This window comes from Lampris incognitus, chromosome 1 (assembly GCF_029633865.1).
Source record: "Lampris incognitus isolate fLamInc1 chromosome 1, fLamInc1.hap2, whole genome shotgun sequence".
In the NCBI taxonomy this organism is placed as follows: domain Eukaryota; kingdom Metazoa; phylum Chordata; class Actinopteri; order Lampriformes; family Lampridae; genus Lampris; species Lampris incognitus.
This window is the reverse complement of record NC_079211.1, coordinates 123,181,220-123,193,606: the sequence shown is the minus strand read 5'-3', so window position 1 is coordinate 123,193,606 and position 12,387 is coordinate 123,181,220. Positions and strand designations below refer to the sequence as shown.

Sequence of the window (12,387 nt, the reverse complement as noted above, 5' to 3'; positions counted from 1 at the left end):
ACCACCAGCTTTCTGGACCAAGCCAGAGATATTATCTGATTAAAGGGTGGTGCTGATTATAGGCGTGACCCCAAGGATTCGTGAATTTAGGTGGTTAGGTTAAATAAAAAACAAAAAAACGAAAAAAAAAAATTAAATGCACCCGTGTCAGGAAAAAGCTGTAGTAGAGTAGTAGAATAGCTGCAAGAACATATAAGTAGAGGAAAATATTGACCATGAACAAAATGAGACCATCTCTATTTTGCATGTACAGTATATCTGTAGCTAACACATTACACAAGACAGACAATAATCGTTTTCATAAATTGAATTTTATCAAATCTAGAATTTCAAGTTTTCTTTTTGACCAAGACACATTACTATAACATTTGACCCACTAACGCTATCCAATAGTATCCGATACTATTAAATACTCTCCCATGTCAAACACTGTAGTGTTACACTATGCACCTGCTAAAGGTCTTGTGGGACCCCTAGCCACCCTGAGGGTAGGTCATGTATTGATGGTAACATAAACCTGTGCTTTGAGATTGCCAGGCTATTTTTGCTCAGGGGATGAAAGGTCAGCTCTTAAGACACTCTATCTGCCATGGCTCCAAGTGGACAGCAGCCTCCACTGTTAAACATTAAATCATACTAGCGGTTTCTAAATTAATGAAGATTACATCTAGTTCAGATGATTCAAGTGATAGAATAACTAATTCATGGTGAAATGTGTTCACTCTGACCCCACCTTGCTGGATATGTTGGTTATTTTGCTGATTGCAGGTCCCATTTGCATAGAAATGGACTTACCCGCGTTGCAGCGTAAACTGAGGCCCCTTGCTTCACCAAAATATCAGCAATGCCAACATGTCCTTCCTGTGCCACCAGGTGGAGTGGGGTCAGTCCACTCTAGGGGGTACATAAATCAGTAAGCAAACGTCAAATACATTGGAAAAGACAAAAAAACAACAAAAAACAAAACACTCAATACAATATCACAAATGTACAATTTTCCAATCTTTATTGCTTTGCCTTTATGGACCCATTTTATGAGCACGCTTTCCCATCATCCCATTAACATCACTGGAGTTCTTGCCTTGTTGCCGAGATTGACATTGGCCTGTTTGGAAATGAGCAGGGAGACCATGTCTGGCCGTCCCTCCTGTGAGGCCAGGTGAAGAGGTGTGACACCCTGGAGTGACTCAGCATTTGCAGATGCTCCATTCTGCAGCAGGCTGTTGGCCACCTCAACCTGGTTCTGTTTGGAAGCTATGTGGAGGGGAGTATAGCCATTCTGCAACAAGGACATGTATTATTAACAGTGTGTGCATATGTTTTATGCATTCATGACAATAGTCCACTTAGCGTGGATCATGCGGGTGTGAGCATATGTATGTGGGTGTGAGCATCTTTTTCTCTTACCCTGGCTGCACTGTGTGGGGACCCTCCTTTGCTGACTAGCAGGTTAACAACATCCAGGTTGTTGTGATGAACTGCAACATGTAGAGGAGTAAGACCGTTCTAAAATGTAAAGGTAACACACATTAACCCCAATTCAGTACACCATGCAGATTGTTCTATCTATCACACTTCAACCAACCCTAATCAGTTGAGACATGTCCCTTATATGTTTCCACTGTTACCTTGCCAGAAGCATTAGGATTAGCCCCTCTTTCCAACAAAAGCTCTGCCACATCCACCTTGCCATACTTGGAGGCCACATGGAGTGGAGTGAAGCCTTTCTGCAGAGGCAACAACAGACATAAAGACAGATATAGATAAAGAAAGTAAGGATGGGAAATACCACGTTATAGCTGCATAATTCTGAAATACAGAAACCACAGTATCAGCGGAAGAGATGATTAGGGAGACAATGCATAGAGGACTGTAGGGTAGGCAGACAGGCTCTACCTTGGTCATCTTAGTCTGCTGAGCCTCCATGTCAAGTAGGATGCGTATGGTGTGTACGTGGCCTTCGCGGGCAGCTATGTGTAGGGGTGTGTGCCCCGCCGTGGTGGTTGAGTTAGGGTTGGCTTTGTGATCCAACAGCAGCTTCACCAACTCTTTGTGGCCCATTCGAGATGCACAATGCAACGGCGTCTGGTCATCCTTGATGAAAGAGGGGGGAATAATTACCATACATACATGATGTTAAATGTGACCTTAAATGTGACCTGATATGACCTTCAAGACTTTCCAAGCTTCCCTGAGAACAACAGATCTCGAAAGTTATATAAGACTAGTGTAATAGTCATGTTATCAATGAAATTGAGCTTCTGGTGTGCTGTGTTTAGCTACTTCCAGTTGGCAGGGATGAAGTACTACTGCAAATCAATGTTTTACACTCTCTTTCTGTACTTATTGATTTAACAAATAATTTTCAAGGGTCGCCTTGATGCATGCTCAATAATCTAGGTAAGAAAATCAAAGAAGTCTGAATCAGTTCGTCTGGATATGTTTACTGACAGACACGTTTCATCACTCATCTAAGTGGCGTCTTCAGTCTAAACTGACTGCAGGTATCCCCACCCTTATAAACAATACAGTTGCATAACAACCGAAACCAAAGACCAGTTTCATATGCAAACATGGGCGTGACCATTAACTTGAGTTTCAATGGCCATGTGTACTATTCACAGAGGATTTGGGAATGTTTGCAATCACAGCATTGTAAGATGGTGACAGATGTACTCTTAGGCCCTCCCCTTGGTTCAGGGATGCTCGTTCCCTCTTATTTTTGAGGGTCATGCGACCCCCCCCCCCCATTGGTTGCAGAGATGCTAGAATGAGCTTCATCATGAGCTTTATATTATTTTCCTCAAATATATGTTTAAAGTTTTAAACCCAGCCACTGAGGATGCACAAGCCAGTGCATCCTTAGTGCCGGTCCCAAGCCCGGACAAATGGGGAGGGTTGCGTCAGGAAGGGCATCCGGCGTAAAATCTTTGCCAAATCAAATATGCGGATCATAAATAAGACTTACATACCGGATCGGTCGAGGCCCGGGTTACCAACGACCGCCACCGGTACTGTTAACCAGCAGGGTGTCGGTGGAAACTATGCTACTGTTGGGTGAAGGAGAAGGAGAGGGGGAAAGCATGTCCAGAGGCAGCTAGAGAGGAGGAAGGGTAGGCATGTGGAGGTGAGAGTTGGAACTTTGAATGTTGGCACTATGACTGGTAAAGGGAGAGAGCTGGCTGACATGATGGAAAGAAGAAAGGTAGGCATACTGTGTGTGCAAGAGACCAGGTGGAAGGGGAGTAAGGCCAGGAGTATCGGAGGTGGGTTCAAACTCTTCTACCATGGTGTGAATGGGAGGAGTAATGGGGTAGGGGTAATTCTGAAGGAAGAGTATGTCAAGAGCGTGCTGGAGGTGAAGAGAGTGTCAGACAGAGTGATGAGTATGAAGCTGGAAATTGAAGGTTTATTGCTGAATGTTATCAGCGCATATGCCCCGCAAGTTGGGTGTGAGATGGACGAAAAAGAAGAATTCTGGAGTGAGTTGGACGACATGGTGGAGAGGGTACCCAAGGAGGAGAGAGTGGTGATTGGAGCGGACTTCAATGGACATGTTGGTGAAGGGAACAGAGGTGATGAGGAGGTGATGGGAAGGTATGGAGTCAGGAAGAGAAATGTGGAAGGACAGATGGTGGTCGATTTTGCGAAAAGGATGGAAATGGCTGTGGTGAATACATACTTCAAGAAGAGGGAGGAACACAGGGTGACATACAAGAGTGGAGGAAAGTGCACACAGGTGGACTATATCTTATGTAGAAGGCGCCCTCTAAAAGGGATTGGAGACTGCAAGGTGGTGACAGGGGAGAACGTAGCTAGGCAGCATCGGATGGTGGTCTGTAGGATGACTTTAGAGACCAAGAAGAGGAAGCAAGTGAAGACACAGCCGAAGATCAAATGGTGGAAGTTGAAGAAGGAAGACTATTGTGTGGAGTTCAGGCAGGAGTTAAGACAGGCACTGGGTGGTAGTGAAGAGTTGCCAGATGGCTGGAAAACCACTGCAGAAATAGTGAGGGAGACAGCTAGGAAGGTACTTGGTGTGTCATCAGGACAGAGGAAGGAAGACAAGGAGACTTGGTGGTGGAATGAGGAAGTACAGCAAATTATACAGAGGAAAAGGTTGGCAAAGAAGAAGTGGGATAGTAAGAGAGATGAAGAAAGTAGACAGGAGTACAAGGAGGTGCAGCGTAAAGCAAAGAGAGAGGTGGCAAAGGCAAAGGAAAAGGCGTATGGTGAGTTGTATGACAGATTAGACACTAAGGAAGGAGAAAAGGACTTGTACCGATTGGCTAGACAGAGGGACCAAGCTGCAAAGGATGTGCAGCAAGTTAGGGCGATCAAGGATAGAGATGGAAATATGCTGACAAGCGAGGAGAGTGTGCTAAGAAGGGGGAAGGACTACTTTGAGGGGCTGATGAATGAAGAAAATGAGAGAGAGAGAAGGTTGGATGATGTAGGGATAGTGAATCAGGAAGTTCAGCGGATTAGCAAGGAGGAAGTGAGGGCAGCTATGAAGAGGATGAAGAGTGGAAAGGCAGTTGGTCCTGATGACATACCTGTGGAGGCTGTGGAGATGTTTAGGAGAGATGGCAGTGGAGTTTTTACTAGATTGTTTAACACAATCCTGGAAAGTGAGAGGATGCCTGAGGAGTGGAGAAGAAGCATCCTGGTACAGATTTTCAAGAACAAGGGCGATGTGCAGAACTGTAACAACTACAGAGGTATAAAGTTGATCAGCCACAGCATGAAGATTTGGGAAAGAGTAATAGAAGCTAGGTTAAGAGGAGAGGATGATCAGCGAGCAGCAGTATGGTTTCATGCCACGAAAGAGCACCACAGATGCGATGTTTGCTTTGAGAATGTTGATTGAGAAGTATAGAGAAGGCCAGAAAGAGTTGCATTGTGTCTTTGTAGATTTAGAGAAAGCTTATGACAGAGTGACGAGAGAGGAGGTGTGGTACTGTATGAGGAAGTCAGGAGTTGCAGAGAAGTATGTAGGAGTGGTGCAGGATACGTATGAGGGAAGTGTGACAATGGTGAGGTGTGCGGTTGGAATGACAGATGGGTTCAAGGTGGAGGTGGGATTACATCAAGGATCGGCTCTTAGCCCTTTCTTGTTTGCAATGGTGATGGACAGGTTGACGGACAAGATCAGGCAGGAGTCTCCATGGACGATGATGTTCGCGGATGACATTGTGATCTGTAGCGAGAGTAGGGTGCAGGTTGAGGAGAGCCTGGAGAGGTGGAGGTATGCACTGGAGAGAAGAGGAATGAAAGTCAGTAGGAGCAAGACGGAATACCTATGCGTGAATGAGAGAGAGGACAGTGGAATGGTCAGGATGCAAGGAGTGGAGGTGACAAAGGCATTTGAGTTTAAATACTTGGGGTCAACTGTCCAAAGTAACGGGGAGTGCAGTAGAGAGGTGAAAAAGAGAGTGCAGGCAGGTTGGAGTGGGTGGAGAAGTGTGTCAGGAGTGATTTGCGACAGAAGGGTATCAGCAAGAGTTAAAGGGAAAGTTTACAAGATGGTTGTGAGACCAGCTATGTTATATGGTTTGGAGACAGTGGCACTGACGAAAAGACAGGAGGCGGAGCTGGAGGTGGCAGAGTTGAAGATGCTAAGATTTTCACTGGGAGTAACGAAGAAGGACAGGATTAGGAACGATTATATTAGAGGGACCGCTCAGGTTGGATGGTTTGGAGACAAAGCAAGAGAGGCAAGATTGAGATGGCTTGGACATGTGTGGAGGAGAGATGCTGAGTATATTGGGAGAAGGATGCTGAATATGGAGCTGCCAGGGAAGAGGAGAAGAGGAAGGTCAAAGAGGAGGTTTATGGATGTGGTGAGGGAAGACATGCAGGTGGCTGGTGTGACAGAGGAAGACGCAGAAGACAGGAAGAAATGGAAACGGATGATCCGCTGTGGCGACCCCTAACGGGAGCAGCCGAAAGTAGTAGTAGTATATGTTTAAAGTTTAAGAAATCTTTATATTTATGCATACCCTTTTGTGTATGTATGTTCTGTGTGTGAGATCCTAACCTTGGCCTTGGCATCTACTGGTGCTGTATTCTGCAGTAAGAACTCTGCCACTTCACAGTGCCCTGCCCGAGATGCCATATGGAGGGGAGTCTCCACTTTCTTCACAGACAAATGGCAGACAAGACAGGGTTAGTCACTGTAACAAAAACACCGTGATGCTCAGCTAGTTCAAAGATGCTGGTGTGTAGTTCCTAAATGGGGATACTTACTACATTGGAGGCACTGGGGGATGCTCCCTTCTGCAGCAAGATCTTCACGATGTTGAGATGACCCATAAATGAGGCTACGTGCAGGGGGGTCAGGCCAGACTGTTCGGAAAGGATAAAAGAACAAAATCAGTGATTTTGTGCACTGCTTATGAACAATTAACATGCCACACATTGCCTTTCTCCTCCATATCTTGCTTCTTGCTCCTTTACCTCAGTCACGGCCTCTAGTGATGCAGAGTGCTTGAGGAGGAGATCCATCACTCGCATGTGATTCTTTTTACAGGCAATATGCAGTGGGGTAAAGCCATTCTGAAAATAGAGAAAAAAAATTCTATCACTACAAAGCAACAGGTTTGGTATATCTGTACTAATAAACAACTATTGTGTCTGTCCATCTGCCTGTGTGTCTAAATATGTGTGTGTGTGTTTGTGTGTTTTCCACTGACCAGTGCCCGGGAGTTGGGTTTGGCCCCTTTGTCCAGTAGTACTTTGGCCATGCGATGGTGCCCACAGTGAGCTGCCACATGCAGTGGAGTAAGGTGGTCAAGTGTGATGTCATCAATCTCTGCATTATACTGCAGCACCAGCTTGACACAGTCCATGTGGTCCCCCTGGGCTGACATGTGAATTGGAGACAGGCCATTCTGCAAGGGACAGCAGAGCAAGGAAGGAAAAAAATCCATCGAAATTAGATAATGTGTGGACCCTTTCATAAAGAAGATTTAATTTCAGTTCTGAGAAACAATCCCCCACGCTGTAAGATTAACAATACTCTCAAAAATCCATCAGGTTTTTTTTAAAAATAAAATTCATTGAGCAAGAGGAAGTTTCAGGTTTGATTGTCTCCGGCTGGCATACCTTAGTTTTGGCCTGGATTGGGGCTCCATGGTCCAGCAGGATCTCTATAATCCTTGCATGTCCATTTCTGGCAGCACAGTGCAGAGGGGTCAGCTCGTCCTGCAAGGAAAGAACAACCACTGACTTAGTGTTCAGATCTATCGCAGATGGGTATCAGAGCATGAGAATAAGTTTATGAAGAAAAGGAGGGAAGGCAGGATAGATGTCTCAAGCACCTTGGTCTTGGCATCAATCTGAGCCCCTCTGTCCAGAAGGAGTCTGACCATAATGACATTCCCTCTTCTGGATGCAATGTGAAGAGGTGTGATACCGTTCTAGTGAGAGAGAGAAATGCAGTTAGACAGGCATGGGCAGTGAGAACAGAAAGGAAAAGACAGAAGTTTAACCTTCTATAAACATTAGACAAGGATGAGTCATACAATACCTTGGGGGTGAAGTTGACATTGGCTCCTCTGTTGAGCAGCAGTTGAGCTACGTTCAGGTTTTCATAGTGTGCAGCAATGTGAAGAGGTGTGAATCCTGTCTGCAAGGACACACACAGGGGAGAGAGAGCAACTGAATCAGGGAGGCCTCTAAAACTAAAGAACCATGCTGTGGTTTCTAACAGAATGCTATTACTATCCTTGGTGATAAAATGAAAATCAATCAAATTTAGACATCTACATTTGAGCACACAGTCACTGCTACCTATTGTATACACACACTAAGAGACACATGAAGATACAACGACACACATACATGCATACGTACATACCTTGCTAAGTACATCAGGGTTGGGGTCATTCTGCAGGAGCACTGCGGCTGTGCGTGTGTCATCGTTGCGTGCAGCAATGTGCAGCGCGGGGAGGCGGACCTTGCCCTTGGTGCCGTAGTTGATGAGCAGGGCTACCACATTCTCATGTCCCTGCTGAAGAGCCACGGCCAAAGGGGTAAAGCCATCCTGGATCACACAGTGGGGAGAAATAAGGGTGGAGAAAACAAAGCAAATGAACCAGTGAGACAGGCGAGGGGGAATTTGGAAGATTTCTGGGTGAATAAATCTCTGTCGGCAGTTACCTCAGTTGGAATGCTCTGATTGGCTCCATTCTCCAGAAGAAACTTCACAACCTCTAAATGATTCTCTTGTGCGGCCATGTAGAGTGGAGTGAATCCCTTCTGTTTCAGGCAGACACATGGAAAGACAGACAGACATACACACACGTGTACACACAGACACACACAAAACAGAGTAACAAGCACAGTGGCGGCAGCGGCCACACAATAGGATGGTGACAGATATACACATAATGGGGTACACACACACACACACACACACACACACACACACACACACACACACACACACACACACACAGAGGAAGCCCAAACACAGAAAAATGTAGGAATACAGACAGATGTTAGCATACAGAACTGCAAATAATATTGTGATTTCACAAGTGAACGTCTACAGGTGTATCAGCAAGCTGCAGTCTGAGTCGGTTCTCTGAGTACAGCTGTGTTACGGAGTGTCTTGGGTGAGAAGGAAGAGAAAAACCACTGAGAATCTGACCTGGGACTGAGCATTAACATTGGCCCCATAGTTAACCAGCTCTGTGACCACCTGCTCCTGCCCTGCCAGGGCTGCAATGTGCAGGGCAGTGTTCCCTTTCTGTTTAATTATAAATAAATGAGAGAGAGAGAGAGACAGACAGAGAATAAGCGGTCAACATGAATTCCTGCATGGGTTAAATGCAGTTTAGATACCAGTAGTGTTGCAGTAGAGTGCCGTACCTTTGTGGTGGTCTCCAGTACGATTCCATTATGGAGAAGCTCCAGCACCATTTTGACATGGCCTTCTTTAGAGGCCAGATGCAGCCCGTTGAGCCCATTCTAGGTGAGAGAACAGAGCAGGCCTCACACTGTTGTAGTCCTAAACACACCTTGTCTTACATTACCACTGTATCTTAAAACACACAAATACACTTATAACACGTGTAATATCCCAAAGAGCTACCATTACAAAGAGGCAGATGCAACCGAGTCAACACAAGAAAAACAATCAAATACTTACACTGGAACACCACACATGCAGTACCCTTAGAAACCAATGTCTATGGCAGTCATTAGCCATAACACCAATATCTATGGGGATGAAGATCAGGGTGGAAACACTGTCATTTGATTAAAGATGACAGATAGCAAGGAGAGAAGGAGGACGGGAGGGGGATGGAAGGCCGCTGGTCTCGTGGCTGGGAAGAATACAAGCCGTGTGGGATAGGTCTGACCTCACACAGCCTTCCTTCAGCCGCACAGGACATGTGAGGTTGGACCTTTCCCACACCACTGATATTATTCCTCTGAGTAGGGAGACCACAGCACACCATCACTCTACTGTAGACAGAGAAGAGAGGGAGGGAAGGGGGGGCGAGACGAAAGGAGAGACAGAGGGGAATGACGGAGGGAATATAAGGAAAAGGGCAGAAAACAACGGAAAAGAAAGTCAAATCGAGGCTTGTGTAGAAAATGGTTAGATTGACAAGGAAAGCAGAGAGGAAGACACAATGGAGGGATAGGGTGTGAGGGACTGTGGGAGGGACAATTAGGGGGAGAGGGGAAAGGAGGCAGTGTGGTTGTCTGGTGAGCTTAGCCATGGCAGGGGTATTCACCCAGTGAGGGAGAAAGACACATGACTGCCACGGCTCGGTCGTCAACCGGCCAAACTCCCATCAAACCCACACCTCCCTGAATTTCAACAAAACTGCATTAACAGAAGACAATCACATAATCAGCACCACAATATTTACCACAATAGTTAACTGAAGTACATTCCACACCAAAACAACTACAAGGACACAATTTACACAACTGATACGTGCTATAGCATATCATGGAAATAGGAATGATAAAAATGATGTCATGTCACTAACGAGATTTCAGTATATTGTAGTAGCTTGCAGTTTATAGTTTTATTTTTGCTGTAGTGCTACTTTTGTCCAAAGGGTGTCTCTCTTAATTTCTTTAGGGGAGTTACTGGTAATAGCTATCAACAAGTAAAAAAAAGTCACTCTAAAAGGGGATATTATGTGGACCCCTCATACAAATCCTGACAGAAGCATTATAACACAGCATTAACTGTGTGATTCAGCCTGTATGAATGGTCAGGAAACCATGAGTATATTAGATTAATGAGCTAGAGGACACACACACACACACACACACACACACACACACACAAAACAAATGTACACAAACTTGGACCTGTAGCAGTTGCCTATGGACAACAGCCTTCAGCCCACAAGTAGCCTGGGAAAAACAGTGAGGGTAAAAGAGGGAGAATGGAGAGGAAGGGTCAAAGAAGAGACCCCTTCCCTATATAATACCTTTGCAAGAGACCCCGTAGACACTAGCTGCTACCTCAGAACTCCTGATTAACTGTCTAACTGATTATGCACATACAATTCATAGTCAGGCACTGGAAAACACGACGACACTTCAATAAACTTATAGACATAATATCATGCATATGGGACACTCGGGGAACACACACTGAAAATAAAAAATGAAGGTACAACATATAGCAGTACATTCAGATAGTATTTGAGCACAACAGAGTACATTGTTCATCAAGTTGATCCCACACCATAACATTACATGACATTTGCAAAGACTGTATCACATAAAAATCCCTGCCAACCCTTCCACTGCACTGATTCATAATAGTGTAGAATCTCAAACTCAATGTTCACCAAGTGTTGGCTCAAATTGTGTAACATATTCCATCTTTAAAATACATTAGGCTCAGGGTTTGTTCTTTATCTTGAGTGCAGTAGGCAGTTTTCAGTTGGGATCTGATCTGGAGGGAGAAAAGACTCATTCTGCAGTGCCTTTTAAAGTGCATTTAGCTAATGTTTTGCAACTTTCATTCACACATTACTATTCTTGACCTGAACTACGGTCTAATACAATCAATGGCCTGATGTGAATGCTAAACTGAGATGGCCGACCTAAGTCAACATCACTGACTGATCATTACTGGAGCTTGACCATCTCTGCAGAAATTACTTCCAATTCAATATGATATGGGGTTAGATGCAGCTCTCTCACCTGATTGGCTGTGTTAATATCGATGCCATTTTTGATATGGTCCAAGGCCTTGTCTAGGTTGCCAGAACGGGCCGCCCGCAGAAAACTGTTTCCAGCATCAGCCTGCAAGCAAAACAGAGAAAGAGAGAGGGAGGGGGGGTAGTAAGGGGTACAAGAGAGAGTGTGAGACACATAAAGTGGTGGGAGAGGAGACGAAGCAAAGAAAGATGGAGAGGGAGATGGGGAGACAGTTTCGTTAATTTAAAAAAAAAGCAGGCAAGCATTTTATAGGATTACAAGCTTTTCAGTAGGAAAACAGCATCTCCGTCAGTTTTCCTCTCATGTCGTTGCTCCGTTGTCCCTTGGACAGTGCCGTTTGAATATTTTAACCCCACTGGCATTATAGATGAGGGCTTTTAAGTGTGAAAGACTTACATTGTGTGTGTGTGTGTGTGTGTGCGTGCGTGTGTGTGCGTGTGTGTGTGCGCGCGCGCGCGTGTGCATGCACATATTCATGGGCTAGGCAGGAAAGCATGCAAGTGGTTGGAGTATAGACAGACTCCCCTTTGACCACCTATACAAGTCTCCTTGTCCTGCTTCCTCCAAGTCTCCAAACTTGAGTCCACTGCTGTCTATCTGCCCCCCTATGCCCAGGTGATGAGACAAGGGGGATAACGCTGATAGTCTCTGGTGCATCTTCTCTGCCCTCTAGTCACTTGAGTCAGTTTTTACTCTGCGTGCATGAGTTAACCAGAGAGCGAGAGACAGAGAGAAACAGAAACACAGTGCAACGGAGAGAGAGTGAGAGAGAAAGAAAAAGAGAGAAAGGAAAAGACAGTTTGGTGGCTGTCCTTGCTCATGGTCCAGCACATGGCATGCCCAGTGCTTTTGTCTGTTTTGTTTGTGTCTGAGGACTGCATGCCTCTCCCAGGCAGGGGTTCTGCTGAAACAGGATCACTCATGCGGCACAGGGGGAGAGCAAGGGAGGAGAGAAGGGGAGAGAGGGAGAGAGAGAGAGAGAGAGAGAGAGAGAGAGAGAGAGAGAGAGAGAGAGAGAGAGAGAGAGAGAGAGAGAGAGAGAGAGTAAGAGAGCCACAGGGAGAAATGCTACTGCAGCAAACCCTCCACTTTTCCATTTAATTTCCATTTCTTCTCTCTCCCTGCGGCTTTCCCTTCCTGTCACACTTTCCTCTTCATCGTGCAAGCCATCTCAACACT

General features: G+C 45.4%; 1 protein-coding gene across 1 annotated transcript in view; it reads right to left on the bottom strand.

The window, feature by feature from the left end:
* Positions 1-12,387, bottom strand: part of ank1a (ankyrin 1, erythrocytic a) — a 134,456-nt gene that overhangs the window by 47,296 nt on the left and 74,773 nt on the right. Inside the window, exons 3-19 of the mRNA XM_056281302.1 lie at positions 11,191-11,292; positions 8,878-8,976; positions 8,657-8,755; positions 8,164-8,262; positions 7,862-8,047; positions 7,532-7,630; positions 7,323-7,421; positions 7,108-7,206; positions 6,696-6,893; positions 6,460-6,558; positions 6,250-6,348; positions 6,041-6,139; positions 1,897-2,094; positions 1,629-1,727; positions 1,408-1,506; positions 1,082-1,279; positions 796-894 (exon numbers count right to left, since the gene is read on the bottom strand). Of these exons, the coding sequence (XP_056137277.1) occupies positions 796-894; positions 1,082-1,279; positions 1,408-1,506; positions 1,629-1,727; positions 1,897-2,094; positions 6,041-6,139; positions 6,250-6,348; positions 6,460-6,558; positions 6,696-6,893; positions 7,108-7,206; positions 7,323-7,421; positions 7,532-7,630; positions 7,862-8,047; positions 8,164-8,262; positions 8,657-8,755; positions 8,878-8,976; positions 11,191-11,292 (2,070 nt within the window). The remainder of the gene's footprint in view (positions 1-795; positions 895-1,081; positions 1,280-1,407; positions 1,507-1,628; positions 1,728-1,896; positions 2,095-6,040; positions 6,140-6,249; positions 6,349-6,459; positions 6,559-6,695; positions 6,894-7,107; positions 7,207-7,322; positions 7,422-7,531; positions 7,631-7,861; positions 8,048-8,163; positions 8,263-8,656; positions 8,756-8,877; positions 8,977-11,190; positions 11,293-12,387) is intronic.